The 17,283-nt window shown below is 49.9% G+C and overlaps 1 protein-coding gene across 1 annotated transcript in view; it reads right to left on the minus strand.

Moving 5' to 3' along the window:
• DLG3 (discs large MAGUK scaffold protein 3) overlaps positions 1-17,283 on the minus strand; it is a 177,215-nt gene that overhangs the window by 158,757 nt on the left and 1,175 nt on the right. Inside the window, exon 2 of the mRNA XM_065411040.1 lies at positions 15,188-15,319. Within this exon, the coding sequence (XP_065267112.1) occupies positions 15,188-15,319 (132 nt within the window). The remainder of the gene's footprint in view (positions 1-15,187; positions 15,320-17,283) is intronic.

Consider the following 17,283-nt stretch of genomic DNA (forward strand, 5'->3'; position numbering starts at 1 on the left):
CTCAGCAACTGCCTGGAATGCGCTAAACTTTATGAAAATAGGATTAAAAATAAAAAACCTTCTCCCCAGTGTGTCACCAAACAATCCAGTCTCTGGATTTAGGTAAGTACAGCTGAGCTCTCATAGCATACCAGTGGTATGGAGCCTGGGATTACGATTTTTCAGCACTCACAAGTACGTGAGGCACTTCCCAAAGCAAATACAAAGGTTCCTGCCCCAAAGCAGTGGATCTGTGCAAGAGAACCCTTGAGCCCATGTAGGCCATTTGCAGGATCAGGGACTCATTTTAGACAGGATGCAGTAGATGGAAGTAAGAAACAGTAGGGAAGGGCAGGACAGAGAAGAAGGCAGGTTACAGCAGCATCACAAGTGTCTCAGTTCGGGGATGTGCACAGCTTCATCGTTTAATTCACTAATTTCTCATGGGCATCAGGAAATGCACATTTGTTTCTCCCATACATTTGGTTACACAGAATTATTACACAAAAACAGCAGTAAGAGAATGTTACAGCTGCACAAGACAGGAAATACCATGGTTAAGGTTGCATGTTCAACTTTAAGGGCCAAATTCTGTACCGTGACATTGGTGTAAATCGAGAGTAACTCCACTGAAGTTACTAAGAGTCACTAGGGATTTATACGGGATAATAGAGATCAGAATTTGGCCATAATCTTTCCCCTAGGGTAGAAACGTCATGTGAATATTATTATTTAACAGCTATACTGCAGTAGTGTCTAGAGGCCAAGAGGCTGAGCGCCCAGCATGCCAGATGCTGTACAAACATATAGAAAATGACAATCCATGCCCCAGAAAGCATCCAGTTTTTAATTACATGATGAGAGACTTGCTCAGAATAGACATCTTTCCCATCCCCTCAGATTACGCAGGTGCAGCACTTGGAAATAACTGGGGATTCTTGCCTGCAGCACCGATGCTACATTCATTATCATATCAGGCCATTTTGGGAAGCTGTTATGCTCTGGCATGTTCCACCCCAGAGGTGGCTGTGGTAGGAGAAGCACTGTTCCATGAGCCTGGGAAGGGCTTTGGAATCCTCGGATCAGCAGTATAAGGCCACCAGCCTGCTAAGAAAGTGACACTGTAGAGCAGATGCTCTCATCCCTAGGGAAAGGGACACTGATGCTAGGTGCACTATCCCCTCCCCCTGGCCTGGGAACATTTGGGGGCAATACAAAGATCCCTTTCAGCACAGCAGGCCCATGCCCCTACTCTCCTTGGGGCACTGCAGGGACTCTCAGTGGCAGGAGGTTTGCTGCATGAATTGGAAGGGGATGGGGTAGGGGTCAGAAGGGAGTTAATTGGCTAGGCGGCAGCCTCACCCGGAGGAGCGGCAGGGAGCTGGATCAGCTCCTGCTCTTAGCCCAGGACCTTTGGCTGCCTCGCTGCCCCAGCCAGTTTGCTGCCGTGACAGCTCACGGGTGTTTCCAACAGGACTCCAGCCCTGGAGGGTGAAAGGGGGAGGCTTTGTCCATTATGTGGCTGCCTGCTCGTCGGGGTGCTGCTTTGGGTGGATTTGTGCAGGGAGTGCCTGCAGCAGCTCTGGCTCTGCTCCCCCCGCTTAGATTTTCCAGCCTTCACAGAAGACACAACAGCTCCTTTCAGCCACAGGCCTGTTTTCAGGGAGCGAAATGTCCAGGGCACATTCTAACGGAGGATGTGGTTTCCTCTCGGCCCCACATCAGGCAACTCTCCCAGGCTGGCCCTTCGCTGGTGCCTGATGCCCTAAGACTGAAGCTCCCTCCAGCTTCTTCCCTGGGTGTAGCACAAATGACTTGAGTTGGAAACCAACGAGCCAAGCCTTGCCCCCGTTACTGGGCCCTTGCTAATCCCACTTGAAGGTCACACGCCGCCTCTCCTTCTCCACCACAGACTGACTCACCCTCATTCATTCCATACCCCTATTCGCTAGCACCTCCGCTCCACGGCTCTCTGCCCCTCGCTCGCTTTCACCGCCCAGCCCACACTTCCTCGCCCTCACGTTCAGTCTGCGGGGTTGTCACCGCAGGTAGGTATACCTGCACGAGCTTTAGTCTCGCTGGCACAAGCCGCAGTGGTAGTGAGCATGTGGCGGTGCAGGCTTTAGTGCATGCTAGCCACCCACGTACAAGCCCACCGAGGACTCTGTGAATGTATGTAGGTCACTGGACCGTGCTGGGGCCCATGCGGTCACACCTTCACTGCTACTGTTACCCCTGGTAGCTAGAATAAAGTTAGCTCAGCTAGTTCTTTCACAGTCTCCAAGAACTGGTAGGTGAGGTCCCATGAGAAGAAAACTTAAGGGGAAAAGGAGTTCAGGAGAACTGGCAGTTTCTCAAGGAGACAATATGAAAGGCACAACTGCAAACCGTCCCAATGCAAAGGAAAGATGGGAAGACTGGTAAGGCCAATATGGCTCCATCAGGAGTTCTTTAATGATCTGAAAATCAAAAGGAATCCTACAAAAACTAGAAACATGGACAAATTGCTAGGGAGGAGTAAAAAAGAATATCACAAGCCTGCAGGGACAAAATCAGAAAGGCTAAAGCACAAAATGAGTTACACCTAGCAAGGGACATAAAAGGCAGTAAGAGGTTCTTTAAATACATTAGAGCAAGAGAAAAATGAAGGAAAGTGTAGGTCCTCTATTTAGTGAGGAAGGATAACTGATGACATCAAGGAGACTAAGGAGTCTAATGCCTACTTTGATTCAGTCTTCACTAAAAAGGTTAATGGGGACCAAATACTCAACACAATTAATATTAACAACAAGGGGGAAGGAACGCAAGCCAAAGTAGGGAAAGAGCAAGTTAAAGAATAGTTAGATAAATTGGATGTATTCAAGTGAGAGGGATCTGATGAAATTCATCCTTGGGTACTTAAGGAACTAGCAGAAGCAATATGAGAACCGTTAGCAATTATCTTCAAGAACTCATGAAGCATAGGGGAGGTACCAGATGACTGGAGAATGACAAATATAAGGGGAACAAAGAGAATCCAGGGAATTAAAGACCAATCAGCCTAACCTGATACCTGGAAAGATCCTGGAACAATTATTAGACAATCAATCTGTAAGCATCTAGATGATAATAAGGTTATAAGGAATAGCCAGCATGGATTTGTCAAGAACAAATCATGCCAAAACAACTTGATTTCCTTCTTTGACAGGGTTACTAGCCTAGTGGATGGGGGAAGCAGTATACTATCTTGATTTTAGTAAGGTTTTTGACACAGTCCTGCATGACATTCTCATAAGCAAACTGTGGAAATGCGGTCTAGATGAAACTACTGTAAGGTGGGTGCACAACTGGTTGAAAGACTGTACTCAAAGAGTAGTAATCCATGGTTCGCTGATGACAGCAAGCTGGGAGGGGTTGCAAGCACTTTGGAGGACAAGATTCTTCAAAAAAGAACTAGATAAATTTATGGAGGATAGGTCCTTCAATGGCTATTAACCAGGATGGGGAGGGATGGTGTCCCTAGCCTCTGTTTCCCAGAAGCTGGGAATGAGCGACAGGGGATGGATCACTTGATGATTACCTCTTCTGTTCATTCCCTCTGGGGCGCCTGGCATTGGCCACTGTTGGAAGACAGGATACTGGGCTAGATGGACCATTGGTCTGACCCAGTATGACCGTTCTTATGTTATGATTAGAATTCAAAATGAATTTAACCAATTGGAGAATTGGTCTGAATTCAACAAGATGAAATTCAATAAAGACAAGTCCAAAATACTTCACTTAGGAAGGAAAAATCAAATGTACAACTACAAAATGGGGAATAACCTGCTATGTGGTAGTACTGCAGAAAAGGGCCTGGGGGTTATAGTGGATCACAAGTAGAATATGAGTCAACAGTGTGATGCAGCTACGAAAAAGGCTGATTATCCTTCTGGGGTGTATTAAACAGGAGTTTTGTATGTAAGACCTGGGAGGTAATTGTCCCACTCTGCTCGGCACTGGTGAGGCCCCAGCTGGAGCACTGTGTCCAGTTCTGGGCATCACACTTTAGGAAAGATGTGGACAAAATGGAGAGAGTCCAGAGTAAAGCAACAAAATTGATCAAAGGTTTAGAAAACCAGATCTGTGAGGAAAGGTTAATAAAACTGGGCATGTTTAGTCTTGAGAAAAGAAGACAGGTGGGGTGGGGGGGGAGAGGAGGGACCTGATCACAGTCTTCCAATATGTTAAGGGCTGTTAGAAAGAGGACGGTGATCAATTGTTCTCCACATCCACTGAAGGTAGCACAAGAAGTAATGGGCTTAATCTGCAGCAAGGGAAATTTAGGTTAGCTGTTAGGGAAATCTTTCTAACTCTCGGGATAGTTAAGCATAGGAATAGGCTTCCAAGGGAGGTTGTGGAATTCCCATGATTGGAGGTTTTTAAGATCAGGTTGGACAAACACCTGTCAGGGCTAGTCTAGGCTTACGTGGTCCTGCCTCAGTGCAGGGGCTAGAGTGGATTACTTCTCCAGGTCCCTTCCAGCCCAACACTTCTATGATCCTACCCAAACTTTGAATACACCTGGATTTGGGGTGTAGACGTACTTTGGATGTACTCATGTGAGAAAGAAAAGTCAGGAGAAGGGAGGGGCAGAGGGAAAAGGAGCTGGGTGACAATGGAAGCAGCCAGAGGAAGGAAGGGGGAGCCCAGGACCACCCCCCCCACACACACCTCTTGCCCTGCAACACAACAGAGCAGCGTCCCTCCAAGGCAGGTTTGTATCTGTGAATGGTGCCTTGCAGCAAAGGACTGCAAGCAGGCCACCCAGTACTCCATAAGGAGCACTGAAAAACTCCTGATCAGATACAAGCCGGTTTTCAAGCAAGAATCCTGCAGAGGCTCAGATACAGATAGACACACACAGAAGCTCCTGTTCCATGAACACCACGCTCTGAGGGTGTGTCCTCTGGCGTATTCTTTGTACTGTGCCCCTTGCTGAGAGGTCGCTGTATCCAGCACACCCACCGACAGCCCGAGCCAGGCAGTCTCACAGCCCAGCAGAGGTCAGGTTATCCAGGGAGAGACTCATCCTCCCATTAGTCAGGGCTTACAGCAGCAGCAGGAGCTGGTGTCAGTTTCCGAGGAGACAGGACACCAGCAAATCCACAGCAGTGCTCTTGCCGGAGAGGAAGAAAAGGGCTACGTAAGGCACTGATCCTCAGCAGCGTCTGCAATGATGCAGGGCAGCATGTGGCAGCTGTGCGATGATTTCATAGGGATCACGTGCAGCACACGGGACATACAAGGGGAGCAGAGGGCACACAGCGGGAAGCTGGGTCAGTGCACCAGGTGTGGGAGGGGAATCTGCAACTAAGGGCTGGTCTACGCTGGGGGGGGGGGGGGGAAATCGATCTAAGATACACAACTACGTGAATAGCGTAGCTGAAGTCGAAGTATCTTAGATCGATTTACCTTGGGTCCTCACGGCGCAGGATTGATGGTCGCGGCTCCCCCGTCGACTCCGCTACCACCGCTCGCTCCGGTGGAGTTCCAGAGTCGACGGGGAACGCGTTCGGGGATCGATATATAGCTTAAGACATGATATATCAATCCCCGATAAATTGATCACTACCCGCCGATACGGCGGGTAGTCTGGACGTACCCTAGGGTAGGGCCTGCAGTAATGAAGTGATCAGGCTTCCAGGGAGCCCAGCAAATCCTCCAGCACTAACTGCTCCACCAACGCTGGAGTCTCTCAGTGACCGCATGTGTCCTGTGGGCCTTGCAGGCTGCATCTCAGTAACCAGCCCGCGAAGGAGCTGTCAGGGGCTGCTTCATGCGCCGCCTCTGCTGTGAACATGGAGAGGACGATTCCCGAGAGAGCCATGGAATCAGGCTGCCCACGCAGCCACTGGCAGGAGGTTGAGCGGCCTCAGGATCACCAGCCCCAAACATTCAAGCGGCATGAGATGGGACCAAACAGCAGGAGACTTTTCGTAGACGAGATTGGGCTTTTGGGGCTGTCTTCTAATTTTTGCACTCCCCTGTCCCATGTGTGAAACAAACACAGTGCTGCTGGCTCGGCCAGATGGATGTGAGTATGGCACTGTGGTCCCTTGCCAGAGGCCCCAGCCCATATCAGGGCTCTGTTGCAGCTAGACGCTGCACAAACACACAGCAGAGACCCTCCCTGCCCCCGCAGCTTACAGTCTAATGCCAAGCCTGGGAGCCAGCGTGTGACATGGGAACTGGAACAGGGACCAAACGAATTCCCTCTCGGGTCCATCCACCAGCCATTGGCTGGGAACGACTTTTAATCCCTGCTGAGCCGGACAAAATTCCAAGCTGTGATGAACAGGTGAAAGATACCCTAGCCCATTAGCAATGCTCTGAGGCAGCCAGTCCCCCAGGAGCACTAATGCTGCACCTTCGGGAATGAAGCAGCTGTTTGGAAAGACGAGATTATTCAATCAAGTTCTTACCTTTCTGGAGCTCAGACACACAGGCCCCCCTGAGTCTCAAACATACCCAGCCTGCCACACCCTGTGCCTGTTCCAAGAGGAACAGTTCTCCCTTAGCCACATACAGCTAATACAAAGGCAACAATAAAACAATTAGCACATCCAGTTTCACTTCTACATACAATGTCGTTCAGACTATGATACTCCCACAAGGTCTCAGGGCCTTTATGCGAACTCTGGTACAGAGATGTATTTGTTTGCACCCACACCCTTCGGATGAAGAGTCCAGACCTTTCCTGCTTCCCCAATAGCTCTGCACTTACAACGCTGCCCCGCATTTCAGTGAAGACGCTGCCCATGCTGGTGTAGGCAGCCAGGCTGACAGGAGAATTCTTCTGTCCACCTAGCGCTGTCTACACTGGCGGTTAGGTCAGCTTAACTGTGGTGCTCAGGGGGGTGGATTTTACACACCCCTGAGCAACATCCTTATACCAACCTAAGCTCCTAGCGTAGACCGGGCCTAAGAAACTGCTATCCTCTGTGCAAGTTGGTCCAAACGGAGCCAGCGTGCACCTGCCAGTGGGTTACACAAGTATTTGTGAGACAGCCCTGTGACACTGAGCACAAGCATTCTTGGTTCTTCTTGGCTAAGGTTACAAACATCGCAGCCAAATATGACCAAGCCTTTCTTTGGGTTGTCTGCAGGGACTGAACCTGGGATCTTTGCTCGTAAGCGAAAGCAGATCTCTAAGGGTCTGTCTACACTGCAATTCGATACCAGCGGCTGACCGGGCTCATGAGGCTCAGCCTAAGGGGCCGTTTAACTGCAGTGTAGACGTTTGGGCTCAGGCTGGAACATGGGCTCTAGGACCCTGCGAGCTGGGAGGGTCTCAGTGCTTGGGTTGCAGCCTGAGTCCAAACAGCTACACCACAATTAAACAGCCCTGAGCCCCCCAAGCCCGAGTCAGGTGGCACAGGCCAGCCGCGGGTGTATAACTGCAGTGTAGAGGTACCCTTAGTCTACAAGCACTAACAGAGTCATAACCCACAATAGTCTAGAGAGTGACACAGAGCCACTCTTGTAGCGTAGATTACACAAGCACCTAATTTAGCATGATCCTTCTGAAAGGCTATATGGCAAGGTGGCATCTGGTATGTTAGAAACCTGATTTCTGTTCCCAGTTCTGCCTAAAGTGCAAGTACAACTACCTTCTTTGTAAAGCTGGTGAATAATAGTGATCCCCCACGGACTGAAACCCTGCCTCGTACTAAGGATTGTGATTGTCACAGCCGTACGAACAGTAGCTAGGAGAAGAGCTAGGTCTAGAATGTATGGTCTCTGGGATAGCAGTTTAGTGCACCTTCCCCTATACCCCAGGGTACTATGGGGCAGTCCCTTCCTTCACACACAAAATCACATACAGGCTGCAGTTTTTGAATCATCATGAGGCTCCTGAAGCATGTTTATAAGAGCTGGCTGTTCCCATGGTCCCCTAGGCCCGAGTGCCTGAACTGTTCCCTGGGCAGTTTCACTACAAATCACAAACTTGGCTCACCAGCAGGCAAAGGCCTCAAACACATTAAGAAAAAGGCCAGGAGGCAAGAGGCAGCAAATCCTGTTTTTGCTGCTCATGACCAGATAATTTCTTTTGTGCCTGAGCCCAGTGCTCATGCATTCCTGAGCAGCAGCAGCAGCACTCTGTCCGGAAATAATCACCCTCTCATCCAGTGTCTCTAAGCCAAGCATGGCCTGTTCCCGGCGCAGAGCCGGACACAACTCCGCCCCCACCAGTCGCTCCCCAAAGCAAGCAACCCCGTCCTAGCCCTAGCCCGGTAACGACACACAATCCCTGAGGAGAAGGCCTGTTCGCTGGCAGGGCAGCCCAGAGGATTCAGGGGGCCTGGGGCAAAGCAATTTCGGGGGCCCCTTCCATAAAAAAAGTTGCAATACTATAGAATACTATATTCTCGTGGGGGCCCCTGTGGGGCCCGGGGCAAATTGCCCCACTTGCCCCCCCCCCCCCCCCCCGGCGGCCCTGTTCGCTGGGATGCACTAGCAGAGGAAGGCAGGTGCCGCCCAGGTCCTGCAGGAGTGTGAGTGCCCCAGTTCTGAAGACAGACACATGCTTTTGGGTCCCCCCAGGGCACACACAGAGGCCTAAAGAAAGCAGCCACCACATTCCTGAAAGCACACAAAGTGACAGACCTCCTCCTCAGCCCAGCAGTCTGAGCCACAGCAGGTGCCCTTCTGTGAGGCTGCACAGAGCCCAGGCAAGTGGGGCTACCAAGCTGCCTGGGCACTAACCAAACAAAGAATAATGCCACTCCTCCCTTGGGATAGCTCCCCGCCAACCCCAGGGATTTACGCACACGTTGGGCTCCAGACTGGAGAAACACCACCCCAGCGGGAAAGTGACCAGAGAGACGGCAAACCGACTGGGACTGAAACGGCCTCGTCTCTCCCAGAGCTACCCAGCCCCACTGGCTGCCACCAAGGGCAATAAAGCCACACGCAACAAGGGGATTCCACCCAGGCGGAGCCCCATTTTCACAGGTTAATGTTATCATGAGCCCTCGCCAGAGTCCCTTTCTACTGTGCTAGCCCCTCGGTGACCCAGTGATGCTAGGCGCTGTTCACACCTAGAGTAGGAAGACAGTCCCAGACGGGAAGAGCCTATAATCTATGCATGTGATGAGACAACAGCTGGTGGATAGAACAAATACATGGAGTGAGGAGAAGGTACCCAGCGAAGCTGCCCTGGGTTAGCAGCATCTGCACACTTACCCCTGCGTGTCACATGGTTTGTCTGTGGTGTGGACGGTAGGAGCTGCACTCGGGCTCACAGGGACTCACTGACCCGTCACTGGATTTTGTTTATTCCAAACCAACCACACCCTCAGAGAGGACTCTGGAAACCTGGCTCGGGAACAAATATTGTGGATTTCAAATGTATTTGATATGGAAATTCCAGCTAATTGGCCAGGGCCTCCCTGCTGGACTCAGCCTCTCCCCCAGATTAGCCTGCTTTGAGCCAGACTGAACTCCACTCCTGCGCTAACAAAACACCACCAGCCAGTTTATCTTTACGCCTCCTGCTGACACCACGGTGCCCCCAGACCAGCTGTAGCATGTTCTGCCAAGGACGAGGGCTCTGCATTCCTCTCCAAAGCCATGGAACAGCTCTGTCATTGTTCCCAGGACGATCTCTCGGGGAGGGAAGACAGAGCTCCTGGAACCCATCAGAAAAGGGAAGAAGGGGCAGAATGCAAGGATACAGTGGGGCAGGAGAGGAGAGACTAAGGAGAACACCCTCTGTTGGATTGCTGTGCGGGAAACAGGTTCTGGGTGCAGCTACGTGTGGTAAAGATGCAAACTGCCTAGGTCATATGGTGACACGAACCTCAGAAATGCCTGAAAGAGAACTGGTTGGCATTAATTACCATGATAGGGTGTACTGAGAATGGATAGATGGATCCTCCAGGCTCTCACCACCTGGCCAGAGCTAACCAGATGCTCCTGAGCTCTCACTTGAACTACCGTTTACTGAGAAGATTTCATACGAGCCTGAGACACATCTCTGAGGTCTGGGGGGAACAGCAGAGCTGGGGCATTTCTTCTCTTTCCAAGGGACTGGGGAATCAGACATCCCTTTAAGAGACCTCTGAAGACACTTTGGAATTGCTGCACATTTCCCTTGAGGTCTGGAGTCTCTAGGCATCTGGCAGATGGAATCCAAGGAGAAGAGTTCAGATAGGGAGCTGCTCTGTCTCATTGAAGATTATTTCTGCTGTAAATTGTTCCCTGGTATTGTCTTTATATTTTTGTATCTTAAGAGACACTCATAACTAGTTCCTGCCCAGAATTTATCCTGACCTGGTACAGCACAAAGCGGAGCAGCCTCTGGGTTCTAGATGTCAAATTATTTATGTTTTTAAAAAAATCCTTCACCAAGGGGTTACATTTTTTAATGGCCTCATTTTTATGTAACCCACAAAATTATTATAGATTTGTTGTTCCCCCTGCTGGCTCCACACAGAACTGAAATTAATGGTAGCTTGGGTACAAGTGATCGTGACTTGATCACATCTATAATGTGCAAACAGTATAAAATTAAGACAAGTAAGATATACACTTGGCAGATTAGCAGGTCCAATTTCACAAAGCTGAAAATAATTTTGAGCCAAATTGGCCGTGAGGAAGAATTTGTTCAGAAAAATCTGAAAGATAATTGGAAATAATTTAAGGACATTTTACGAGATGCCCCAAAAGCCACAATCCCACAATCAAGCAGAAGGCTGTTCTGGTTCAAAAAAAGACCTGTTTTAGAGGGGAAGTGAATGCAGCTATAAAAAATACACACACAAAAATGTAACAAAATGAAAGAAAGGGGAAGTTGATAGCAATGAATATAAATGAGAAGTTAGGAATGGTAGAAAATTAATAAGGAAAGCAAAAGGGACACAGAGAAATCTATGGCCAGCATAGATAAGGACACTAAGAAGAAGTTTTAAAAAATGTATTACGAACATAAAGAATCCTGACAATGGTGTTGGTCTATTTCTAGATGGAAATAGTAAAATTATCAATAATATCCAGAAAAGGCAGAAGTGTTCAACAAATATTTCTTTTCTGTATTTTAGGGAAAAACAGAGGATATAGTCTCATCACAAGGTGATGATAACACTCCTTCCATGCCACTAGTATCTCTGGAGGATGTTAAACAGAAGCTACTAAAGTTAGACATTTTTAAATCAACAGGTCCAGATAACTGGCAGCCAAGAGTTTTAAAAGAGCTGGCTAAGGAGCTTGCTGGACCGGTAAAGGTGATTTTCAATAGGACTTGGAGCATTGGGGAAGTTCTAGAAGACTGGAAGAGAGCTAATGTGGTGCCAAATTGGATGACCCAGGCAATTATAGGCCTACCAGCCTGACATCAATCCCGGGCAAGATAATGGAGTAGCTGATATGGGACTCGCTGAATAAAGAATTAAAGGGGAGGGTGATGTAGTTAATGCAAATCAACATGAGTTTATGGAAAATAGATCCTGTCAAACTAACCTGGTATCTTTTTTTGATGAGATTACTAGTTTGGTTGATAAAAGTAATAGTGTTGATGTAATGTCCTTAGACTTCTCTAAGGCATTTGACTTGGTACCACACGACATTTTGATTGCCCAACTAGAATGATATAAAATTACCATATTGTTGTATGCAGTGTTGTACCTGTGTTAGTCCCAGGATATTACGGGGACAAGATGTGTGGACCAACTTCTGTTGGTGAGAGGGATAAGCTTTCGAGCTACACAAAGCTCTTCTTTAGGTCTGGGAAAGGTACTCAGAGTGTCACCAATAAATACAAGGTGGAACAGATTGTTTAGCATAAGCAAATATAAATGTATACAACTAGGAACAAAGGATGTGGACCATACTTACAGGATGAGGGACTCTACCTTGGGAAGCAGTGATTGAAAAAGATGTTGGGGTCGTGGTAGATAATCACCTGAACATGTGACGCTGTGCCCAAAAGAGTAATGCAATCCTGGGATGCATAAACAGGGGGATATTGAGTAGGAGTAGAGAGGTTATTTTACCTCTGTATTTGGCATTGGTGCGACCGCTGCTGGAATACTGTGTCCAGCTGTGGTGACCACAATTCAAAACGATGTTGATAAATCGGCCACAGTTCAGAGAAGAGCCATAAGGATGAGTAAAGAATTAGAAAACATGCCTTATAGTATAGTCTATACTCAAGGATCTCAATCTATTTAGCTTAACAAACAGAAGGTTAAGGGGTGACTTGATTACAGTCTGTAAGTACCTACTTGGAAAAAAATATTTAATACATGGGCTCTTCAGTCTAGCAGAGAAAGATCTAACATGATCCAACGGCTGGAAGTTGAAGCTAGACAAATTCAGACTGGCAATCAGGTGCAAATTTTTAACAGTGAGAGTAATTAACTATTGGAACAATTTACCAAGGGTCATGGTGGATTGTCCATCACTGACAATTTTTACCTTGAGATTGGATATTTTTCTCAAAGCTCTGCTCTAGGAATTATTATGGGACAGTTCTGTGACCCACGTTATGCAGGAGGTCAGACTAGATGATCACAATGGTCCCTTTTGGCCTTGGAATCTAGCAGTCTATGAAAACAAAACACTCTTCTTAGATGGTTATACATTTGGTATCAAACAGCTAACTCTTCTTTTTAATGCCCAGAAAACTAACGTGTGTCCCCACTGAGCAAGCCACAATAGTTTTAGCAGAGATCCCTGCCCGATCAGTTGATCAGAGGAAAAGACAGCGCAGGGAGTGATTTCCCTAGCCCATTCTGAAGGAGAATCATCTATAGCAGCGGTTCTCAAACGGTCACGACCCTGTTTTAATGGGGTCACCAGGGCAGGCGTTAGCCTTGCTTAGGCCTGGGGCTGAGGACGAAGCTGCAGCCCAAGCCCCACCACCCAGGGCCAAAGCCTGAGGGCTTCAGGTTATAGGTCCCCTGCCCGGCTTTGGCCCCCCTGCCCCTGGCGGCGGGGCTTGGGGGGGCTCAGGCTTCAGCCCCCCGTCCTGGGGTCGTGGAGTAATTTTTGTTGTCAGAAGGGGGTCGCAGTGCAGTGAAGTTTGAGAACCCCAGACGTATAGGCAGGTTGGATTTCAGTCTGGTGGGATATGGTTAGAGATGCCATCCAAACAAATTGTACTACTCAGGCCTGGAAATGGGAGGTGGAAAGACATTACTGGCCACTGGGTTCTCTCTCTCTGTTCAAAACACCTGTTCTTCTGTATAGCCTGAGCCCACATGATTCAGCAAATGGAGCCACACCCCCACTACCCAGCAGCCCAGGAGCCATCGCACCTGGGCGCTGACAAGCTTCTGACTATGCTGTGCCTGCAGGGCCCAAGCAGTCACACGGAGCGGGAGCGAGTGAGGCAGCAGTGTGGCCCTGAGCCTGCCAACAGAGCATCCATCCATCCATCTCCATGTAAAACAGCAGGAAAGGAGGTGGGAGCCAGCATCCTAGAAATACCCATCCTGCCTCGCCAGCTTCAAATGCACCGTCATTAACCATTCATAGTCATTCATTTAGCAAGGCAGGAGTTGGAGTGTAAGGTTGTGTCTCAAGAAACCCTAGTTCAATTCCCTGCTCTCCCACAGACTTCATATATGACCTAGGCTTAGGCAAATCACTTGGCTTCTCTGTGCCTCCATTCTCCTGTGTACCATGGGGAGGCTAGCACGTCCCTGCCTCGCCAGGTGTCTGAGGGGACGTGCATTAAAGATCGTGAGGAGCTCAGGTACTAGGGTGATAGGGGCCATACAAGTACCTTAGGGAGAGGCCAAGTTAATTTCATTTAGATGCCCACAAACAGACGGTGGTTCTCACACATGTATTCATTATTCTAACTTATTAGCAGACTAATTCCTGCAGATACCTTTTTGTCTCTGGCTTGTTGGAGCATTCAGAATTGGAGTTGTGTTAATGTTGATTGGACACATAAGTCACATGATTGGGTTTGTGCCCCTCAAGGGTTACTGTTAAAAGCGGGTTTCTGCCGGGAATTCTGCCAGTCCTGGACTCAGGATTTCGTTTGAGTGAATAGTCTGTAGTAATCGCTTAAAATTTGCTGCTTCCAGGAACAGTCCTGGCCATTAATTTGTTTGCTAGAAAAATTCATGGGAAGTGAACAGGAAAGGGGCATGAAAGTAGGAAGTCGGTGTGTGTAAAAATTCAACAGGATAGTGTGGGAGTTTCTCTCACTGTATTTGTCTAGTTTCTAATAAGACTCCAACTGCGCTGATGTAATTCCAGGGAGTTGCTGCGCTGTGATCTAAGGCATTTTCAGTCCTCTGACCTGCAAGATGGGGCTGCCTATTACGGCCATTTCTTGTGTATAGTTCTTTTCCTTCAACACATCGTATTCCTTGCAAATACTCCAGGTTCGGAGTTCCTGAAAGACAGGGCTGCATTGGGATCTGCTTTCCCAAACCTGTGAAATATTATCTGCAACAGGAAGCAAGTGGAGAAAAACCTACTTCTCCCCAAGAGATGGTAATAAGAATAGAGAGAAGCAATGCCCGACACAAGCAGGCTTTGTGTGGCAGGGCCGCGAGGGGAAGGTGCATAAAGCTCCATCACATGATCCATAGCTGACGGGCCATAAACACCATCATGTTTGAACACTGCAAGGAGTGCTTTATAAAACTTTAAGGCCCCTTAACGTGCACTGGCCTGGGCATCCTAGGGGTGAAAAAAATCCACATTACCCCACAAATCTGCAGTGAAAAAGAAAGACTGAGGCGTCAATTAGAAGGTTAAGACCAGTCAGTGAGAGGAGCATTCTGGGAATCGTAGTCCACAGGACCTATGCATGACCTGCTTTGCCTTTCACTATTACAGTTACTGTCTTGCAGGTTAAGCCATTTAACAGCTCCAGCTGTCCTGAAGCTTTGAGCTCTTTCACATGCTTTGAATGGAATCGTTCTGTGCCACTGTACAGCCACACTAGGAGCTGGGTTTTGAGCTCAGGTCGCTGACTCCCGCAGACAAAGGGGGTTCTAGGGCTCTTCCCTGGCCCCAGCCAGAGTGTAGAAAACGGGCTGCAGAAAGTTCCTTAGAACTCACTCCCTCGAGAAGCTGGGCTCCTGCCGCAGACATTAGGAGATCAGAGCCCGGGTCCCCAGCATCCGCACCCTGAGAGGGGAGGGTTACGCGTGTGTGTCAGCCACAGGGTGGCTGTTCAGTGCGAAGCCAGCAGTCAGCTCACTAGGCGGAAGGCACTTACCCAGCAGGGCCTGAAAGAGGTCACTTCGGAAGATGTGCGAGACCTTTCCGATAGAGGCTTTCAACTGCTGCTCCTCTGGAGCCCTCAGCGTGGTTTGGTACCTGGTCAGAATCGCCACTGCCCGTTGAGTGTCTGGAGAAACAGCACAAGAGAGCCCTCAGACAGCGTCAGAGCATCACGTAACACAGAATATAACACGTCACCACTCATCACTGCCCCGTGGCACTTCTCCGTACCCACACCAGGAAGGGGTCTGCCACCCACCAGATCAATCCCTGCCATCAGGGACCCCTCAGGCACACCAGTGAAAGTGGACCAGACCCTGCACCGCTGATTTACCGGGCAGTGAAAGACGAAGGGTCACTGCTGAAGCCAGGCACAAATTATGGAACTAGTGGTTCTGTGGATCCGATTCCTTTGAGCCTGAAGGCAAGAGACCGGACAGACTGTACCCACCTACCCCAAACACGCCGGAATTACACTGCAACCCCAACCCTCAGCATCTGGCCCTAAGGCAGACAGGCCAATCCCAGGGGTGCGCCCAGCTGCACGGCATGCTGGGATCCCACGTCTCCACAGGAGCAGGGCTGGTAGCTCCACTGGAAGGAGGGGAGAGGTTTCTGGCTGCATTGCATCCTGGGAATCATGGTCTCCATGTGAGGCCACGCTCCGGCAGGGGAGAGCAGCCATAAGCTAGGGCAGTTACGCACAATGGGTGTTGCCCACTGGCTCCCCCCGGGCCAGGGCTGGCTCTCAGCGGGGCTGGGTTTGGACATCCCCCTGCTCCCCAAGCTGGTCTTTGGGCGACAGGAGCCAAGCCTGCTCGGAGCTGCCTGACGGCTACCTCACATTACGGACATGCTGCCTTCACCAAAAGAAAAAGAGGGCTGTAATGGCAAGGTGGGGCTTGGGTCCAGGCTGGGGGCTGGGATTGAAGCACACAGGCAGAGGTGGGCGTGGGAGCCAAGGGCTGGGATAGCAGGGGCCTGATCCATTTCCATCTGGAGAGCTGAATGTGTCTCTGGACGAGTTCCTTGCGCCATCAGCCCAGCTCTATAGCCCGACGCAGGCCAGCTCCTGTAGTCCAGCAGCAGCCCCTGGGCCTAGCAGAGTGACGGATCTCACACAAACAAGAAGGTTTTGCACAGACCTTGGGCTGGTCCCATCCCTGTCAGCAAATGTTTCCCTTTGTTATGGAGGCAGCAAGAAAAACAAAGGACTTCTGTGTGGGGGAGGAGGTGAGGAGGGAGGTCAGGGCACATTTCTGGACCTAGGAACTCATGCAAAAGGGTTGAGCTGCCTTGCTAGTCCTGCAGCATCCAGCGCTCACAGCAGGGGACAGAGCACAGAACAAGGGGATCTGTGTCCCTCAGAGCCTAGACTCAGGCCACCTGGGGTCCCTGCTCCCATTCTCTGGGCCTGGGGATTTCTGCAGGGACGTGGTCCCGGTGGGGAGACAACCCCCCTCCCCCCAAAAAAAATCTCCTCTTGGCTGGAAGAGGAAGGTGGTTTTGTCTGTGTCACCTTCCCACACTGGTGTATTGCAGGCCCCAGAAGGGAAAGAGGAAGCGGGTGAAGCATGAATAAGCCTTAATGTAAACAGAGTCCCTCCCCACCCTGAGCGGGTGAGAGGCTGGGATCTCCTGGGACGCCAGCTGGATTGATTGGGTTTGCAGGGGTTCCAGGCTCCTGCCAGCCCTGGAACCTAAAACCCCTCTGCCTACAAAACCAGTTCAGCCCGGGCAGCGGCTGACCCGGCTTCGCAAACACGCTGCCCAGCTCACCCTTCCCCGGCCAGAGAGTCAGTCTTTGTAGCCTGTTCACTCCGTGGCCTGGCTCCTGAGACTAACACAGCGGAGCCAGCAAGGGCCAGTGTGAGGAGGCTGTCTGCCCCCTAAACGGACAGAGAACCAAAACTCACGCTGCTTTGGCTGTGGAAAGCGCATGAGCCCAGGGGAGCGCGAGACACACCCCTCCCCTGCGAGGTTGCAGAGAGGGGGTCTGGTACTGTCTGAGTGTGACAGATACAGTGCACTGAACCCCACACAGGCCCAGCCCGCAGGTGCTGGGGGGGAGGGGTCTGCCCAATCTACATC

Source organism: Emys orbicularis, chromosome 9, assembly GCF_028017835.1.
Source record: "Emys orbicularis isolate rEmyOrb1 chromosome 9, rEmyOrb1.hap1, whole genome shotgun sequence".
NCBI classification, from domain to species: Eukaryota; Metazoa; Chordata; order Testudines; family Emydidae; genus Emys; species Emys orbicularis.